This window comes from Bufo gargarizans, chromosome 10 (genome assembly GCF_014858855.1).
Source record: "Bufo gargarizans isolate SCDJY-AF-19 chromosome 10, ASM1485885v1, whole genome shotgun sequence".
NCBI lineage: Eukaryota > Metazoa > Chordata > Amphibia > Anura > Bufonidae > Bufo > Bufo gargarizans.
The window spans coordinates 44,688,796-44,707,521 of NC_058089.1; the positions used below are offsets into that span (position 1 = coordinate 44,688,796).

General features: G+C 42.7%; 1 protein-coding gene across 1 annotated transcript in view; it reads left to right on the forward strand.

Annotated features, from left to right (window-relative positions):
- CCDC88B (coiled-coil domain containing 88B) overlaps positions 1-18,726 on the forward strand; it is a 162,503-nt gene that overhangs the window by 120,787 nt on the left and 22,990 nt on the right. Inside the window, exons 16-17 of the mRNA XM_044269660.1 lie at positions 547-733; positions 918-1,063. Coding sequence (XP_044125595.1) covers positions 547-733; positions 918-1,063 — 333 coding nt within the window. The remainder of the gene's footprint in view (positions 1-546; positions 734-917; positions 1,064-18,726) is intronic.

The window sequence follows — 18,726 nt, forward strand, 5'->3', positions numbered from 1 at the left end:
GAGAGAGTTCAGAGAAGAGCTACTAAACTAGTACATGGATTGCAGGATAAAACTTACCAGGAAAGATTAAAGGACCTTAACATGTATAGCTTGGAAGAAAGACGAGACAGAGGGGATATGATAGAAACTTTTAAATACATAAAGGGAATCAACAAGGTAAAAGAGGAGAGAATATTTAAAAGAAGAAAAACTGTTACAAGAGGACATAGTTTTAAATTAGAGGGGCAAAGGTTTAAAAGTAATATCAGGAAGCATTACTTTACTGAGAGAGTAGTGGATGCATGGAATAGCCTTCCTGCAGAAGTGGTAGCTGCAAATACAGTGGAGGAGTTTAAGCATGCATGGGATAGGCTTAAGGCCATCCTTCATATAAGATAGGGCCAGGGGCTATCCATAGTATTTAGTATATTGGGCAGAGTAGATGGGCCAAATGGTTCTTATCTGCCCGACTTATTCTATGTTTCTATGTTACTCTGCTTACCTCTCCACTACCTCTGCATTATTGGATTCATTTATTAACTAATGGAACTTGCTCTTCCAAAACAGACTTGAAGAGGAGCTGTCTCGAATAGAAAAGACTTATACTGAAAAGACCTCAGAGCTAAGAGAAATGAAGAGACAGCTAGGAGCTGAACAGAGACAGCGAGAACAGCTTGAGAGAGAGCGCATGGAATTGAAGGAATGTGTACAACGCATGGAGATTAGCAATACAGCTCTAGCTGAACAGTGCCAGGTTGGTATCGTTCTGTGAATATGTGGATATCCATACTAGCAATATGTATTCAGATTAAAAACAACAGCAGGACATTGAAAAGTGATAAAAGTTGATGCATAAAATCTAGAAAAGAACACAAGGAAGCCACAATGTCACTTGAGCAAATAAACCATTGTGACCCGTTGTCTATATTGTCATTTAGGTGTTGTCCCAGGTGAAATTTACTATTCAGGAGCAAAATAATCATTTGCTGTCTCAGAATAATGCATTAACCCAAGACAATCGTGAATTATTAGAGAAGAGTCTGGAAAGTGGAGCTTTAAGACAAGAGGAGGAAAGACGCTACAGGTAAGATTGTCATATGTAAATGCACCAGTATTTAAACATTACACTTAGTCCAGAATTGTATGCTATTTAAAGAAATAGAGGATTGTGTGCTTCTTTGTTAAACTAGGTTCACATAAGTGGTGCTTTTTTATTCTTCTGTCCTGGAATAGGAATGAAAAAAACTAAAATTGAGGAACTCTGATCTGGCTTTTGTCAGACACCAATGCAAACCCCATTGACTTATAATGCTGTTATTGGGTTTCCGATATGGTTTATGTGGTTCTGCTGGACAAAATACCACTTGCATGCAACTGTATTTTGACCTGCTTCTTTGCTGTAATGTAAACCTAGTCTAACCATTCCATTTGTAATTGTTTCTATGGGTATAAAATTGTAAGTGAAGGTGTCGTGGTCAAATGCAGAACACGCCATCATCTGTACAATGATTGTTAAAAAGGTTTCCTAATCTTGAACAGTTAGACAGTGTCAGACTGGATGGCTCACCAGTGGCATTGATTCTTAAGGCTCAGCCTACAGCTACACTGAAATACTACCAGTTGCATTTAGGCCCCATGTACGTGAAATCATGCATTTTATCACAAAATACAGTAGAGGAGGATGATAAAACTGTCAAAAAGAAACCCGGCATTTTTTTGCCCATAGGAACCAATCGCAACTTTGAGCAGAATAAGGAACGAAAGCTGACCTTTCATTTCTTGTTATCAACAAAATCATATGTCCTCCTGTAAGTTATCATGTGGGCAAGAAGGCAATGCCCGCACAATCACATTGACATAACCATATGCCAAGCTGTATTAAATACCTAGGACCCTTGAAGTACTATTATGTCAATGTGTGTGAATGGGTTAAACAAAGTGTTTTTAATCTTATTTACACAACCTATTAGTTGGCTTACTTTATGCCAGAATCACGTGCCAACATTTTGGCACATTTTTTGGCTCACATAGTCCCAAAACAAGCCACAGTCCTTACTGGTAGGCCATGCTCCCTTTCCACTAAGTCACATCCCTTTTTGGAAAAGCCAGAATAATTGTCTAATACACTTATTAAATTTGTTGCACTGCATGTATGCTAGTTTTTTTACTCAAATTATGCTAGAGTTGACAAATTCCTCTGTGTGTATGGTGTGTGGCAAGAATTGCATAGTACCGTGTTAGCCAGAAAAAACTATGGAGGTCATTTATGAAGCTGAAATATACCTATATTAGTCACAACGGTTAGTTGCTAGAAAATATCCCTGATGGACCCTATCAGGGTATTGGTATATACATACTGTCAGCATAAATAAGCCAGAAGGCTAATTACCCAAACTTGGCCCAGTTAGTCTTACTGTCAGGAATCAAGCCAGGATACTCCTGTATCCCAGGCGGTAGCCTTCCTCACTGAGCTACCGGCTACTCAGGACAGCTCCACTCCTGAACCTAGTGAATAGTTTCCTAGTCTTGGACAATCTCTGCTCGTTTAGCCTAATCAGCCACAGCTTGGAACATCCTATATAAACCAGACCTTGTCACTTCCTCCAGATTATCTCAGCCATTGGACTCCTTACCTACCTTCCAGGCCTAGACGTTTCCTAATTATAGGTGAGCAATTGTGACATTACTCTTACAGAATAATCTGGCCAAAATATGGAGTCCGCTATGACAACCTTGAGGAAGCAAGTTTTTGAACTGCAGGAATTTGGTACCAAAATTTACATAGCTACAAGACTTAGTACAAAATCAACAAAGAAAAATAATTGAATTGCAAAGACAACTTTTGGATGTGGTGGCTCATCTGGGGATATTCTCATGCCATTACCATCAAATTTCAATGGAGATCGACGTCATTATCGGGGGTTCCTAAATCAATGCTGCATTTATTTTCAAATGCAGCCCACTCCATTTACCAGTGACAAGAAAAAAGTATTGTTCATCATCAATCTTCGGCGAAGTGAAAGATTAGCTTGCTAGAGTTGAAGCCCCTGATGATTTGGAGGACTTTATTCAATTGTGTATCCGAGTTGATCAAAGACTTTCTGAAAGGAGAAGGGAAAAACTCTGGGCATTGGGAAATAGACCTACCTATTCTTTCAGTCAATCAACTCAGTGAAACACTGAGTCCATATCTGAACCAATGCAGATTGATGCTTTACGGAAATCTCTAACTACAGCAGAAAAAGAGACGGTTTACAGAAAATGTTTGTCTTTACTGTGGTGAGTCAGGGCATTATGCTATAAAATGCCCAAACAAGGTTCGTAGAACAATTGCTGTCACGGAAGTGAAAGAACAGATTAAACCAGAAACATCATATCTTTTACACTCAAAAATACATTTTATTTCTCCTTTAGCTCTGACAAGATAATAGCTCCTGAGTCTCATTTTATTCTGCCAATCCACAGCTGCACTGAAACACATGAGATTTCTTGCTCTGCTATGTTAGACTCTGGGGCCGGTGTTAACTTTATGGACATAACCTTTGCTCATGAAAATAATATCACACTGTTAAATAAGACAGCACCTATAAACATGGAAACTGTTGATGGATCACCCCTTTTATCTGGGCCGGTTACTCATGAGACTGTGAAACTTCAAGTCTTCATTAAACCTGATCACCGTGAAATTATTTATTTTTCATTGATTGCTTTCCCAAAGTTTCCAGTAATTTTGGGTAACCCTTGGCTAGCTACTCATAACCCATCTGTTGACTGGGAAACACGTTGTATACAGTTCCCATCTGAATTTTGCCATCTAAATTGCCTGCATAAACCCACCTCTTCATTGCCTCTCTTAACTGTCTGCTAAAGAATTATTACCTCCACAATACAGAGAATTTCAGGATGTATGTAATAAGAAGAATGCAGATAAACCACCCCCACATCGTCCATATGATTGTCCAATAGAACTGTTACATGGAGCTGAAATACCCTTTGATAGTAAATAGTCTTTTTCTGAACCAGAACTAAAGGCCTAAAAAGAATATCTGGATGAGGATTTAAAGAAAGGCTTCATCCCGCCATCTACTTCTCCAGCCGGAGCACCTTTTTTCTTTGTTGACAAGAAAGATTCCACCTTGCATCCCTGCATTGACTATAGAAGACTTAATAATGCCACTGTAAAAAACTGGTATCCTCTTTCTTTAATTCCAGAGTTACTTGAAAGGCTTTGTACTGCTAAAATATTTACTAAACTTGACCTTAGAGGAGCATATAACCTTGTCCGAATTCGTCCAGGAGATGAATGGAAGACTGCCTTTAGAACACAGTATGGTCATTTTAAGTATCTTGTCATGCCTTTTGGACTTTGTAACACCCCTGCCACTTTCCAACACTTTATCAGTGATGTTTTCAGGAATATGCTGGATCAATTTGTAATTGTTTACTTGGATGATATCTTAATCTTTTCAGAAAACTTAGAACAACATCGCAAACACGTCTGCCATGTTCTGCAAAGGCTTCGAGAACACTGTTTATACATCAAACTTGAGAAATTTGAATTTGAGCAGACAACCATTCAATTGCTTGGATACATTATCTCTCCGGAAGGTTTGAGGATGGATCCTTGAAAGATCAGGGCTGTAGTGGAGTGGCCAATTCCAAGAAATGAAAAAGATATACAGAGATTTATTGGCTTTGTCAGCTTCTACAGAAAATTGATCTGAAAATTTTCCAAGATCATTGCACCAATTACACAACTCACTTAGAAGGCAGTACATTTTACTTGGACATCAGAGGCTCAGGATTCTTTCACTAAATTGAAGACTCTCTTCACATCTGTACAGATACTAATTCACCCAAATCCAGATCTACCATTTACTGTTGAGGTTGATGCATCTGATTCTGCAGTAGGAGCAGTCCTGACGCAGTGGTCTGGAGATGAGATATTGTTACATCCTTGTGCCTATTTTTCTCGCCAAATGTCCTCATCTGAAAGAAACTATGATATCAGGAATAAAGAACTGCTAGCAATTAAAAGTGCATTTTCTGAGTGGAGGCATCTCTTGGAGGGAGCTACCAATCCTCTAACTATGCTGACTGATCATAGGAATCTCAAATTTATCCGTAGTGCCAAAAGAATATCTTCCAGACAAGCAAAATGGATTTTATTATCTTCTTGGTTTAATTTTCTCATCACCTACCGACCTGGATCAAAAAACGGTAAAGCAGATGCTTTATCTAGGATGCTTTCTGAAAAAAAAATTAATAGGGGCCACTTCTGAAAATAAATTCAAAGGGGCCACTCATTCAAGGGAGCTCTTGAGTTTAATTAAGAATGGATATGAAAATGATTCCTTCCTTAGTCATCCTATAAGGAATGTCAATCTCTGCTTAAATGGTTACTGGATGCAACTGGATCATAAATTATATGTACCAGAAACAGCTAGACTTGATGTTCTAAAACTAATCCATGATTCTAAGCTGGCTGGACATTTAGGCATTAAAAAGACTCAAGAACTTCTATTCCGTTCTTTTTGGTGGCCAAGTTATAAGAAGGATGTCAAAAGATATGTTTCCTCATGCTTGATTTGTGCTCACAATAAGACTCCACGCTCTTCTCCTTTAGGTTTGTTACAGGCACTTCCTGTTCCCTTCTCGCCCTTGGGGCTCAGTCTCAATGGATTTTGTGGTTGTCGTAGACGGTCTTACAAAGAGGGCCCATTTTATTCCCACTAATGGAATACCAACTGCAAAACAAACTGCTGAACTGATGATTCGGAAATATTTTGATTACATAGGATCCCTGACAAAGTGGTAACGGATCGAGGTGTACAACTCACTTCTAAATTCTGGAAAAGCTTTTGCTCTGCCTTGGGGATAGGAATAAATTTGTCACCTGCCTTTCATCCTCAATCTAATGGACAAACTGAATGAACTAATCAGACTCTTGAACAATACCTTTGATGCTTCATAACTTATCTTCAAGATGATTGGATGGACTATCTCCCCACGGCTGAGTTTGCATACAATAACTCTGAGTATAGCTCAACTTCTCATAGTCCTTTTTATGCCAATACAGGCCTTCATCCAGTTTTCATTACAGATTTACCAATCACAACTACTCTTCCAGCAGTAACCGAACGTTTGACAACATTATAGAAGGTATAAGAAAAGATTGTTGAAAATTTGCACGATGCTCAAAGACGATTCAAACAAACCGCAGAAAGGCATCGGAAATCAACTCCTGTTTTTCATATAGCAGACAAAGGGTGGCTTTCCACAAAGAATCTAAAACTGAAAGTACCTTCTCCAAAATTGGACCAGAAATATATTCATTTCAAATTTCTGCTTAAATTAATGAAGTCACCTTTCGATTAAAACTTCCAGAGTCTATGAAGGTACATCCTGTTTTTCATTGTTCTCTCTTGAAACCATTTATTGAAAATACTTTTCCAGGGTGCCATTTGTCTCCTCCTCCACCAGTAAAAGTGCATGGCGAAGATGAATTTATAGTTGAAAAGATCTTGGACTCCAGAATCCATCGGAATAAGCTACAGTACTTAATCAAGTGGAAGGGCTATGGCTCAGAAGAAAATTCTTGGGAACCAGAGGAAAATATTCATGCTCCTAGACTCACCAAAGAATTTCATCGGCAATGTCCTGATAAACTAGTCTCGGGGATGCCCGGAGGTCATCCTGGAAGAGGGTGAGTACCAGGAAACTCCGGTCTCCCAGGTAGTAGCCTTGCTCACTGAGCTACCGGCTACTCAGGACAGCTCAACTCCTGAACCTAGTGAATAGTTTCCTAGCCTTCGACAATCTCTGTTTGTTTAGCCCAATCAGCCACAGCTTGGAACTTCCTATATAAACCAGACCTTGTCACTTCTTCCTTGCCAGATTATTGTGCTTCCTGCCTCTATCCAGCTCCTGTGCCTTTTCCTAAACTGCTATGTTTACTCGTGTACCGAATTTGGATTGTTACCTGACCACGCTTCTGCCTTATCCTAAACTGCTGTGTTTACTCTTGCACCGAATTTGGATTGTTACCTGACCACGCTTCTGCTTTATCCTAACTGCTGTGTTTACCTGTTACCAACCCGGACTGTTATTAGACACTGCTTGCCTCCGCTACTCCAGAGATCTAGATTGTCTCAGCCATTGGACTCCTTCCAGGCCTAGACGATTCCTCATTTCAGGTGAGCAATTGTGACATCACTCTTACACTTACTATATAAAGCATAACCTTTACTGATTACAATTAAAATCACTGTGTGAGTGGAAAGGAATTAAACATAGCTGTATACAGTCCGTGTGGTAATGGTATTCGTGTAATACTGGAATGGTAGCTTGCAGGGATGTGCACTGTCCCTCCAATGTCTTGGTAAGACAATGTTGTCACTTGTTAGTGGACACTGAATAGGAGTGTCACCACTAAATTCACTGGCAACTGAAATCTCACTAAGGATAAAATAAGCACCATAAATTGGTTACATATCCACTGACACTGCTAGCTACACTGAACTGGAAACAGACACCTAAACCCTACTAACTGCTCCCGACATGTTTCACCAGCTAAACTGGCTTCATCAGGGGTTTGGGCAGCAATGAGGGAAAGCGTTGCTGACAGGATATAAATGGCCCACTAATCCATATTGACACATGCCTAATCCAATACACTATTGGAGCGTGCTGTGTCCAAAATGATGGACCCATGTATCCACCTATAATGTAATTTAGAAAGAGGATCTGCTCCTTAGCATTCAGCCAATGGTGGTGTAAAGAGGAAGTGTCTTGGATGACACGATGTGCACCGAAAAGATGCGTGTAGACTTGTGGTCAATGTGCCTCATTTCCACAGTCGAGACAGTGCCAGCACTCGACACTGATCCCGGATGTGCTGGAGTACTGCACATGTCCTGCACAGGTATTGACGCGGAGGGACTTGAAAACTACAAGCCGGCATTCTTTCTAATGCCTGGAAACTACCTGGCACAAGAGAAATGCCCAAGGGCATCGTCACAACTGAATGACAGAGCTAATGTGCCTTCAACTAGATCAGTAATGGACATAAGTTATATAAATGGATTTAAGGATGATGGCTATTGTACATTAGGGGTCACAGGGATTAAAGGACAATAAAGTACTATACTGCCATTTGCTACAATACTATGATATTATGTATTTACAATTGATCCACCAAATTCTGGTGTGGGCCAGATATCAAAGAGGACACAATGTAAGTATATCTCAACTGAAAAAAAAAACTCATATTGGTGACAATATATAAAATTGTATATATACTACTTCCAAGGACATGGAAGACAACATATAAACAGGTATACACTAAAGACAGAAAGCAGATGAACCTTTTGGTACCCATTCAGAGTAAAGAATAAATATGAGTACCTATGGGCCATATATTAGCAACGCAATCATCACTCACTTATACTGGCAAATAATAAACTGTTGGGACAGGATCTTCAGCGTTCATAAAAATGATGTATAGGTAAAGCCCTCATTTAGGCCTTTTGGACTGAGGCTATCCAGCCTATAAATCCTCTTTGTTTCTTCTTGTAACAGGACTTTTTTCAGATTTCCCTTTCTCACCCCAAGGGACTTTTTACACCCCCAAATTTCAGGCAACTGGGGTTACCATCATTAAAGTGTCTCACGTGCTTAGATATAGCAGTATCTGCTTTGGTATTAATACTGCTGACATATTGGCAAATGCGGCGTCTGAACTCTTGCATTGTCTTGCCCACATACATTTTGGGACAGGGTCATTGAGCAATATAAATGATGCCTATCGTCTGACAATTGATAAATTCTTGAATGTGATATTCCTTATTGTCAACTGGATTGATGAACATCTTTGTTCTCTTAATGAACTGACAAAATGAGCACCTAGCACATGGATGGGTGCCCACTGTCTTGGACCTGAGCCATGTGCTTGGAGGATGTTCTGAAGTGAAGACACTATGCACAAGAGTGTCTTTTAAGTTCTTGCCTCTACGATAGGTAATACTTGGACGTGTAGTGATCATGTCCTGTAAGTCATTGTCAGTCTGAAGGATGTGCCAATGTTTAAGAATTTGGTATACTTTGGCGCTTTGGGCATCATACATACTGATAGCCTGTGAATTGCTGATATGTCCCTTGTCACATAGCAGGTCAGACCGTTTTGTGACCTTTGCACGAGCAAAGGCCTTGTGTTACACTTTCTTAGAGTATCCTCTTTGTGTAAACTGTTGGTATAAATTTTCACTCTCTTTGATGAAACTGGAATCATCAGTGCAATTTCTACGGGCCCTGATGTACTGGCCTATAGAGATACCCCTTCTGAGTGGCAGAGGATGAAAGCTCCGCAAATGTAGCAAATTAGAAAGGGAAATCTGGATAGAGTCATGTTACAAAAAGAAACAAAGTGGATTTATAGGCTGGATAGCCTCAGTCCAAAAGGCCTAAATGAGGGCTTCACCTATACATCATTTTTATGAACGCTGAAGATCCTGTCCCAACAGTTTATTATTTTACAGTATAAGTGTCATGGCTTGGTGGTAGTTTGCCGTGACACTTTCGCCACGCATGATGGTTGCCGGTGGCAACGTGTTTGTTATGCATGCGTGTGCACTTTCCCTTTAAGGCTGTTTCCCTTCCCTTTTTCTGGTGTGTATGGAGTTAATTTGTGTGCAAGGGGGAACTTATTGTTCTGAGTTGTGAGCCTGAGGTCAGATTGTCTTAAGTGTCTTGAGGAGCTGGTGCTTTTCCATCTGCCCAGTCCTTAAGGGACCACCTTATGGAACATCGATGTCACCGGATGTCTTCTGATGTCACCCCTTTGTGTCTGTTGCTGTTACCCTACCTCACTTGTTGTATGTTTGGTGTGGGGTTTTATGTTTGGGGTTTGTTGTTATGTCTGGTTTGGTGTTTCATGTCTGGCCTGTTTGGTGTTTCAGGTCAGCATGGGTGCCAGACATATCCTTTGTATGTCCTTACCTCCAAAGGGGGTCTCTGGAGTTCCCCGGAGGGGGAACTACAAGCAGCTCGGCCTGGTGCTGCCATGGTTCATGCCTCATGGTGGTCCAGGTTGTTTCTACTGGGTTCTGTGTTTGTGTTTGTGCTGGGTCCTGCCTGGTGTGTGTGTTTGGGCCTATGCGCATTTCCAGGATCCAGTGGTAGCAGTGTGGACGGCTTGAGTTCCTGTTGCAGCTGTTTCAGGTAGGTGTCCATGTTGGTCCTGTTGGCAGTGGTGTTTTCTGCCTCTGGACACTTACCTGTCGTGTCGTCCAATGCTGGCTGCTTTCTTCCCCTTTGTTGCTAGATCTGTTGGAGACTCCGGTTCCTCAGTGTCGTGGAGGAATCGGTTGTCTCCACCTTCTGACACCATATTGCAGGGGCCGTTAGGGTCAGTAGGGCCCAGGTTCGAGAGTATGAGCCGACCTACCATCAAGGGAGGCTCATATAGTCAGGAGGTCAGGGATAGGATTTAGGGATGCTTAGTTGGTTACCAGTTCCCTTTTCCCTGTTTCCAGGCCTAGCTGCTACCTTATTTTCCCTACATTGTACGGTGAGGGTTTCCCCCACTCCCCACAGTGACAATAAGTGAGCGATGATTGCGTTGCTAATATATGGCCCACGGGTACTCATATTTATTCTTTAGTCTAAATGGGTACCAAAAGGTTCATTTACTTTCTGTCTTTAGAGTACATCTGTTTACATGTTGTCTTCTGTGTCCTTGGAAGTAGTATATATACAATTTCATATATTGTCACCAATATAAGTTTTTTTCAGTTGAGATATACTCAGGCATGGGATCCAGCCGGTTCTCTCCGGTTCTGCCGAACCGTTTGTTAAAATTACAGGCGGTTCGCAGGACCGGTGAGAAGCAGGGATCCCGACCCGGTCCTGCAGCTGCGCCTGCACCAGTGGCGTAGCTATAGGGGTGGGGGCGGAGCGGAAGCCGAGAGGAGAGGCCCTGTGTGACGCGCACTGTGCAGGGCAGCTGGGCAGGCGAAGTGAGGAGGGGCCGGGGGAGCGGCTTCAGTTGAGGTGCGACGCAGGACTTAGTCACGTACCTCACTGTGACCTCCTGCGGCGGATCTCGCGAGATGATGCGATGACGCGGCGCGGGAAGGCACAGTGAGCGAGGCATTGGTGACCGCCTGTACCAGGATGCCACAAGCTGTGAAGGAGAGAGAGGTAAGTATTAATTATTTCTCCTAAGCAGGTGCCTACTCCACCTTCCCCTCATCCTGACCCAATGTTTAGATTCTTTTAGCCAAACAAGAGTTATGGATGGGGTTGATGACAATATTTAAGGTGGCCACACACAGGGAAACACATCTATTTTGCCCACAGAGTAAGAGCAGCTTTTTTAAGCGGTACTCCACTATGTAATGGCCCCCTCTTTATTATTAATATAATGGCCCCCTCTTTATTATTAATGTAATGGCCCCCTCTTTGTTATTAATGTAATGGCCCCCTCTTTATTATTAATATAATGGCCCCCTCTTTATTATTAATGTAATGGCTCCCTCTTTGTTATTAATGTAATGGCCCCCTCTTTGTTATTAAAGTGGGGGCCATTATATTAATAATAAAGAGGGGGCCATTATAATAATAATAAAGAGGGGGCCATTATATTAATAATAAAGTGGGGGCCATTATATTAATAATAAAGAGGGGGCCATTATATTAATAATAAAGTGGGGGCCATTATATTAATAATAAAGTGGGGGCCATTACATTAAAAATAAAGAGTGGGCCATTATAATAATAATAAAGAGGGGGCCGTTACAGTAATAACAAAGAGGGGGCCGTTACAGTAATAACAAAGAGGGGGCCGTTACAGTAATAATAAAGAGGGGGCCATTATATTAATAATAAAGAGGGGGCCATTATATTATCAATAAAGAGGGGGCCATTATATTAATAATAAAGTGGGGGCCATTACATTAAAAATAAAGAGTGGGCCATTATAATAATAATAAAGAGTGGGCCATTATAATAATAATAAAGAGGGGGCCATTACAGTAATAACAAAGAGGGGGCCTAAGGCTTTTTAAAAGTTGAGTGGTATGTGTGTAGTGTATATATAGTGTATTTGTGTGTAGTGTATATATGGTGTATGTAAATATGTCGTGACTGTGTTGCATATATATGGTGTATGTAAATATGTGTCATGACTCGTGACGCGCTGCGTATCCACCGCTGAGTAGGGAACCTGTTGTTAAAAATTTGAATCCCACCCCTGGATATACTTACCTTATGTCCTCTTTGGCCCACACCATAATTTGGTGGATCATTTGTAAATAAATAATAATATCACGATATTGTAGCAAATGGCAGTATAGTATTTTTTTGTCCTTTAACCCCTGTGACCCCTAATGTACAATATCTATCATCATTAAATCCATTTATATCACTTATGTCCATTACTGATCCAGTTGAAGGCACATTAGCTCTGTCATTTAGTTGTGACGATGCCCTTGGGCATTTCTCTTGCGCCGGGTAGTCGCTAGGCATTAGAAAAAATGCTGGCATGTAGTATTCAGGTCCTTGTGCATCAATACCTGCGCAGGACATGCACAGTACTCCAGCACATCCAGGATCAGTGTCGAGTCCTGGCCTTGCCTCGACTGTGGGACTAAGGTACGTTGACCACAAGTCTATGCGCATCATTTCGGTGCACATCGTGTCATCCAAGACACTTCCCCTTTACACCCCCATTAGCTGAATGCTAAGGGACAGATCCCCTTTCTGAATGACATTATAGATGGATTCACTGGTCCATCATTTTAAACACAGCACGCTCTGATAGTGTATTGGATTAGGCATGTGTCAATATGGATTAGTGGGCCATTTATATCCTGTCAGCAACGCTTTCCCTCATTGCTGCCCAAACCCCTGATGAAGCCAGTTTATCTGGAGAAACATGTCGAGGGCAGTTAGTAGGTTTTAGGTGTCTGTTTCCAGTTCAGTGTAGCTAGCAGTGTCAGTGGATATGTAACCAGTTTATGGTGTTTATAATATCCTTAGTGAGATTAGTGAGATTTCAGTTGCCAGTGAATTAAGTGCACATCCCTGCAAACTACCATCCCAGTATTACACGAATAACATTAGCACACGGACTGTATACAGCTATTTTGAATTCCTTTTCCCCTCACACAGTGATTTTAATTGTAATCAGTAAAGGTTATGTTTTATAGAGTAAGACTATCTGGGTCAAGTTTGGGTAATTAGCCTTTTGGCTTATTTTTGGCTTATAACGGTTAGTTGAGCCGCTTTTTCACGCTCATGCCAGGTCTAAAAAAGTGGGTGTGGCGTGGACTGGGCCCGCAGGCCCATCTCATTTATCATTTTCTATGCCTCTTTCAGGCATAGAAAAAGGTCTAAATGTAAGATAGCAAGGTTAGTGTCTTACATTTAGAAGTGGAGGTGGATCCACCGAAGTTATGAAGAGGCCTTCACCTCTACATTACTGCGACAGATCCACCACCAGTGCGGGGCTTTATTAAGACCGGTGTCTAAAACATAATAAATGTGCCCCTATGTAATGTTGAATACCTCTGCATTAATCAAAACTAAGGTATTATTAAGGGAGTGATACCTGTATAGACTAACCAGAAAAAAAAAACACTTCAAGCTTTCAGAGCACAAAGGGTCCTTCTTCAGACAAGATTACAAATGGAAGACAGCACTTAGGATGTTACAGCAAAACATGTACATGGGGTAATGCATAATTAAGATAAGGCTGAGCAACAAGTGAACATGATCAGCGGAGACAATGTAGATTACTGATTGAGAGTCGAACTGAGGGAGGCATGAATTTTGTCTAAATAGTGGGTCATAAAACCAGGGGTGAGATTCTGTCTATTATATAATGCCTTGAATGTAGTTATCATCTTAAATTCCCAAGTTTTCCTGTCTCTTATATTCTTAAAAATTCCTTTTGAGAATTAAAACCTTCACTCCATGGAGTGTCCTGGTCCAGTGAATTGGATTCCCACAGTTGTATCGGCCTTATGGTTTATATTGAATCTGTGATCACAGTTTCTGTACAGTCTCCCCAATATAAATTATTCCATTAGGACACCTTGTAGAGAGTATGATATACACCACATTGGAGGATTCACATGAGAAGGTGTCCGTGATGTTATAGGTCTGTTGGGTGTTCGGTATACGGACTGATTTGTGGATAAGACATGTGTGCAGGTCTTGCATTTTTTTCTGGTTGCATGGAAAAGTGCCTGTATGTGATGGAGTTGATAGGGCACTCCTGAGATTCCTCAAGTTTGATGGTTGCTTGTATGCTAGAAGAGGTCACTCCAGAAATATTTTTTTTAGACTTTTGTCTTTATTGAATATGGGTTGGAGGTCTGCTGCACTTTTGTTTAGGATGTTCATTTGGGGGCTAAACATGACCACTAAAGGCACCCTGTTGATGTCCTACTTTTTGTCTGTACTCCAAGGGGCTGCTTCTTGGAATCCTCATTGCTCTATGTATTTGTTCTTCTATGACCAACAGATGCATACCCCTGTTCTAGGAATATATTTTATATTTAATGTGTTTTGGGTGAAAAAGGTTTAACGGGTACCGCGCTAATTTGTAAAGCAGTATACAGGATCAAGAACCAGAAAGCAACGTGCCAAATTCGTATGATGCACAAACGAAAAATTCCAAATCCATAAACAATAATATACAGGCGGATCTCACACTTCCATATAAACCATGCGAAGATTTTCAGCAACCTATTACTCAGCTGCGCATATATGAAGACGACTGTCTTACGTCTCCCAGTTCACATGCGAAAGAATGGATGTCCGCCTGCAATATACGGTGAAATCTCCCCTTGTGGTAACAGTCACACGAAAAGCCTGATCCGAAAACAGTCCGGAATACCCTAATGAAGGACAGAAAAAGATTGCGCAATACCCTCGGGATTTAAAAGTAGGAATACTTTAATCTACTTACAAAAGGCAAGTTTTCACAAGCATATAAAATACCCGACCTGGGTTTCGCACTTAGCTTCGTCAGGGGCTGTGTTTTGGGTGAAAGCTGTCCCATCTAAGATATGGGCGGCCTGTGGTTTTATCATAGATATATGTTTTTACAGTATTGTTCCTTATGTATATGGTACTGTCCTGAAAATGTGGTAGGTGACACATTTTCTGGCATATCTTAGATGGGACAACTTTCATCCAACACACATTAAAAAGTCCATCATTTACAGCCAGTCCCTACAATACATCCTTGTTTGTTCAGACGGTGAGGACAAAAAAAAAACTCCTGCTGTCACCAAGAACTACATTCCTACAACAGGGGTATACATCCCTTGGTCATAGAAGAACAAATACATAGGCAATAGACTGGCAGCACACCTATGTGGCCACTAGTGATGGTCAAGCACCAAAGTGCTTGGGTGCTCAAGTAGAACACCTCAGAATGCTCGAGTCAATGGGAGAACCGGAGCATTAAACCAGGCACCCCCTGCTCTGAAGAGGGGAGGGTGTCTGTTTCATTGGAAAAGGTCAGAAATTGATGGAAACACCACTGAAATGGTTCGGGAACAGCATGGGGAGGATGTCTGGATGCATCTTGGACTCCCATGTCGCTGCTGGGAACGATGTTACAGACTGAAAATAATACGCACCAAACCGAAGATAAAATCGATTTTAGAAGAAAAATTGTTAGGAAACATTCTTTCCTGTATATTTACTTGTATATAAAGTGTAAGTGCTGCCAAAAATTACAAGAGGCACTCCGATACAACCTGTATATTACATAAAGAGGGCCTCATTTACATTTTGATACAATTGTTCAGGTAGTAGGACTCCTACACTCATAAAGCCTATGCACTAAGGGAAAGGGCTGCCAAAATTTACAAGGAACCGGCACTCCAATACACCCTATTACACATAAAGGAGGGCATCATACACACCCTTGAAAAATTATGGTTGATGGCCTGCTGGTGACCCTGTAAAACATTAGGGGTGAGGGCCTGCTGCTGAGATGACCATCTAAAAAATGTTGTGGGTGAGGGCCTGCTGCTGAGCTGACCATCTAAAAATTTAGGGGTGAGGGTCTGCTGCTGAGCTGACCCTCAAATACATTATGGTTGACCCTCAAAAACATTATGGGCGAGGGCCTGCTGCTGAGCTGATCCTCTAAAACATTAGGAGCGAGGGCAGCCTAATAAGCATGTTGATATGATGGAAGAGGAGGACGAGAAAAGGGAGATTGAATCATATACCCTTTTTAGTGGTGGAAGGGGTGCATGGGAATACAATGTAATCAATACACCATAAAAGCCACTTTCCTCTGGTGGAGTAGAGAAGTCAGGGGCAATCCAGGCCTTGTACATTTTTATAAGAGTCAAACGGTCAGCATTTTCAGTTGACAGGCGGATGCGCTTATCAGTTATTATGCCACCAGCAGTACAAAATACACGCTCTGACAAAACACTGTCGGCAGGTCAGGCCAGGACCTCCAAGGCGTAGAGCACCAGTTCGTGCCACGTGTCCAGCTTGGACATCCAATAGTTGTAAGGCACACAGGGATCACTGAGGACGCTGACACAGTCTGCTACGTACTCCTTCACCATCTTCCAAAGTGTTTCCCTCCTTGTGACACTAGGCTGCTGATCAGGTTGAGGGTGCTGGCGGGGTGTCATAAAAATGTCCCAGGCCTTGGAGAGTGTTGCTCTGCCTCTGTTGGGACTGCTGTGTGTTCCCCTCGTCCCCCCTCCTCGGTTGGCCAAGGAACCACGTACTCTGCAGCTAGCGTTGTCAGATGGAAATTTTTGTAGCATTTTATCCACAAGAACCTTCTGGTATTGAACCATTTTGTCGTCCTCTCCACCACAGGAATGAGAGATAAGAAATTCTCTTTGTAGCTGGGGGTCAAGAAGGATGAACAACCAGTAATCGGTGTTGGCAAAAATTCGCACAACGCACGGGAAAGACAGTCTAACATAAAGTTAGCCATGTGTGCCAGAGTCCCAATAGACAAGACTTCGCTCTCCTCATCAGGAGGATGACTCTCAATCTCCTCATACTCTTCCTCCTCTTCTACCCAGCCATGCTGAACAGATGGAATAAAACTTCCATGGGTACTACCCTCTGTGGCGGAGGCAACCGTCTCCTGCTCCTCCTCCTCCTTCTCATCATCCAATTCGCGCTGAGAAGATGAACTGAGGGTGGTCTGGCTATCACCCTGTGTACTTTCTTCCCTCATTTCCACCTCTTCCACATGCAAAGCGTCATCCTTAATTGTGAGCAGCGAGCATTTGAGTAGACACAGAAGTGGGATGGTTACGCTGATAATACCGTTATCGCCGCTCACCATCTGTGTTAATTACTCAAAGTTGCGTAAAACCTCACAGAGGTCAGACATCAATGCCCACTCTTTGTTTGTGAAGAGCGGAAGCTGGATGGAAAGACGACGACCTTGTTGCAGCTGGTATTCCATTACTGCCCTCTGCTGCTCACAAAGCCTGGCCAACATGTGGAACATCGAGTTCCAGCACGTGCTCACGTTGCATAACAGTCGGTGAGCTGGAAATTGCAAGCGCTGCTGCAGCATTGCCAGACTGGTGGAAGCTGTCGATGACTTGCGGAAATGGGCACACATGCGGTGCACCTTCACCAGTAGTCAGGCAAATTAAGGTAGGTTTTGAGAAACCGCTGAACCACTAAGTTGAAGACGTGGGCTAGGCATGGGATGTGTGTGAGCTTCCTGAGCTCCAAAGCCTCGACCAAGTTACGGCCATTATCAGACACAACCATGCCTGGTTCTAGTTTGAGTGGCGAGTGCCACAGCTCAGTCTGGTCTCTAATCCCCTGCCACAGCTCTGTGGTAGTGTGCTGTTTGTCAAGCAGATCAGCTTAAGCACGGCCTGTTGACGCTTCCCCACTGCTACACAGCTTCCAGCAACTGACTAATGGCTGACTGGTGCTGCAAGAGGATAATTCTGAGGTGGAAGTGGAGGAGGAGGAGGCGAAGCAGGAGAAGGTGGGGGGGTTGCAGCCACTAACGTAGGTGGCGACAGAAACCCTGATGAAAGTAGGGCCCGAAATCCTGGGCGTCGGTAGCACCTGTGCCATCCCAGTGTACAACTCGCTCCTGGCCTCTGCAACGTTCACCCAGTGTGCCGTCATGGAAATGTAGCATCCCTGGCCAAAAGCACTTGTCCATCTGTCAGTCGTCAAGTGGACCTTCCCAATTACTGCGTTGGTCAGGGCACGGGTGATGTTACGGGACACCTTCTGGTGTAAGACTGGGACTGCACACCTTGAAAAATATTGGCGGCTGGGGACAGAGTACGATGGGACAGCCGCCGCCATTAGGTTGCGGAAAGCCTTAGTGTCCACAGGCCTAAATGGCAACATTTCCAGGGCCAGCAGTTTGGAAAGGTTCGCATTTAGTGCTATGGTCTGTGGGTGGGTGGGTGGCTGGGTATTTGCGCTTTCGTTCAAAGGCCTGGGGTAGAGACATCTGTACGCTGCGCTGGGACACAGAACTGGATGTTTTAGCTCATGGTGCTTGCAAAGGTCCAGGTGCATGGCGGGAGGCACCCGGGCCTGCGTCTTGGACAGAGGATTGGCCAGCACGTAACACAGGGGAAGAGGAGGCTGTGGTGTGACCCGCAGAGACTGATTGTGGACCCAGGCGTTTGGCCCACCTATTAGGGTGCTTTGATGTCATGTGGCGGTGATGGTGGTGAGGTTGCTAGTGTTCACACTCAT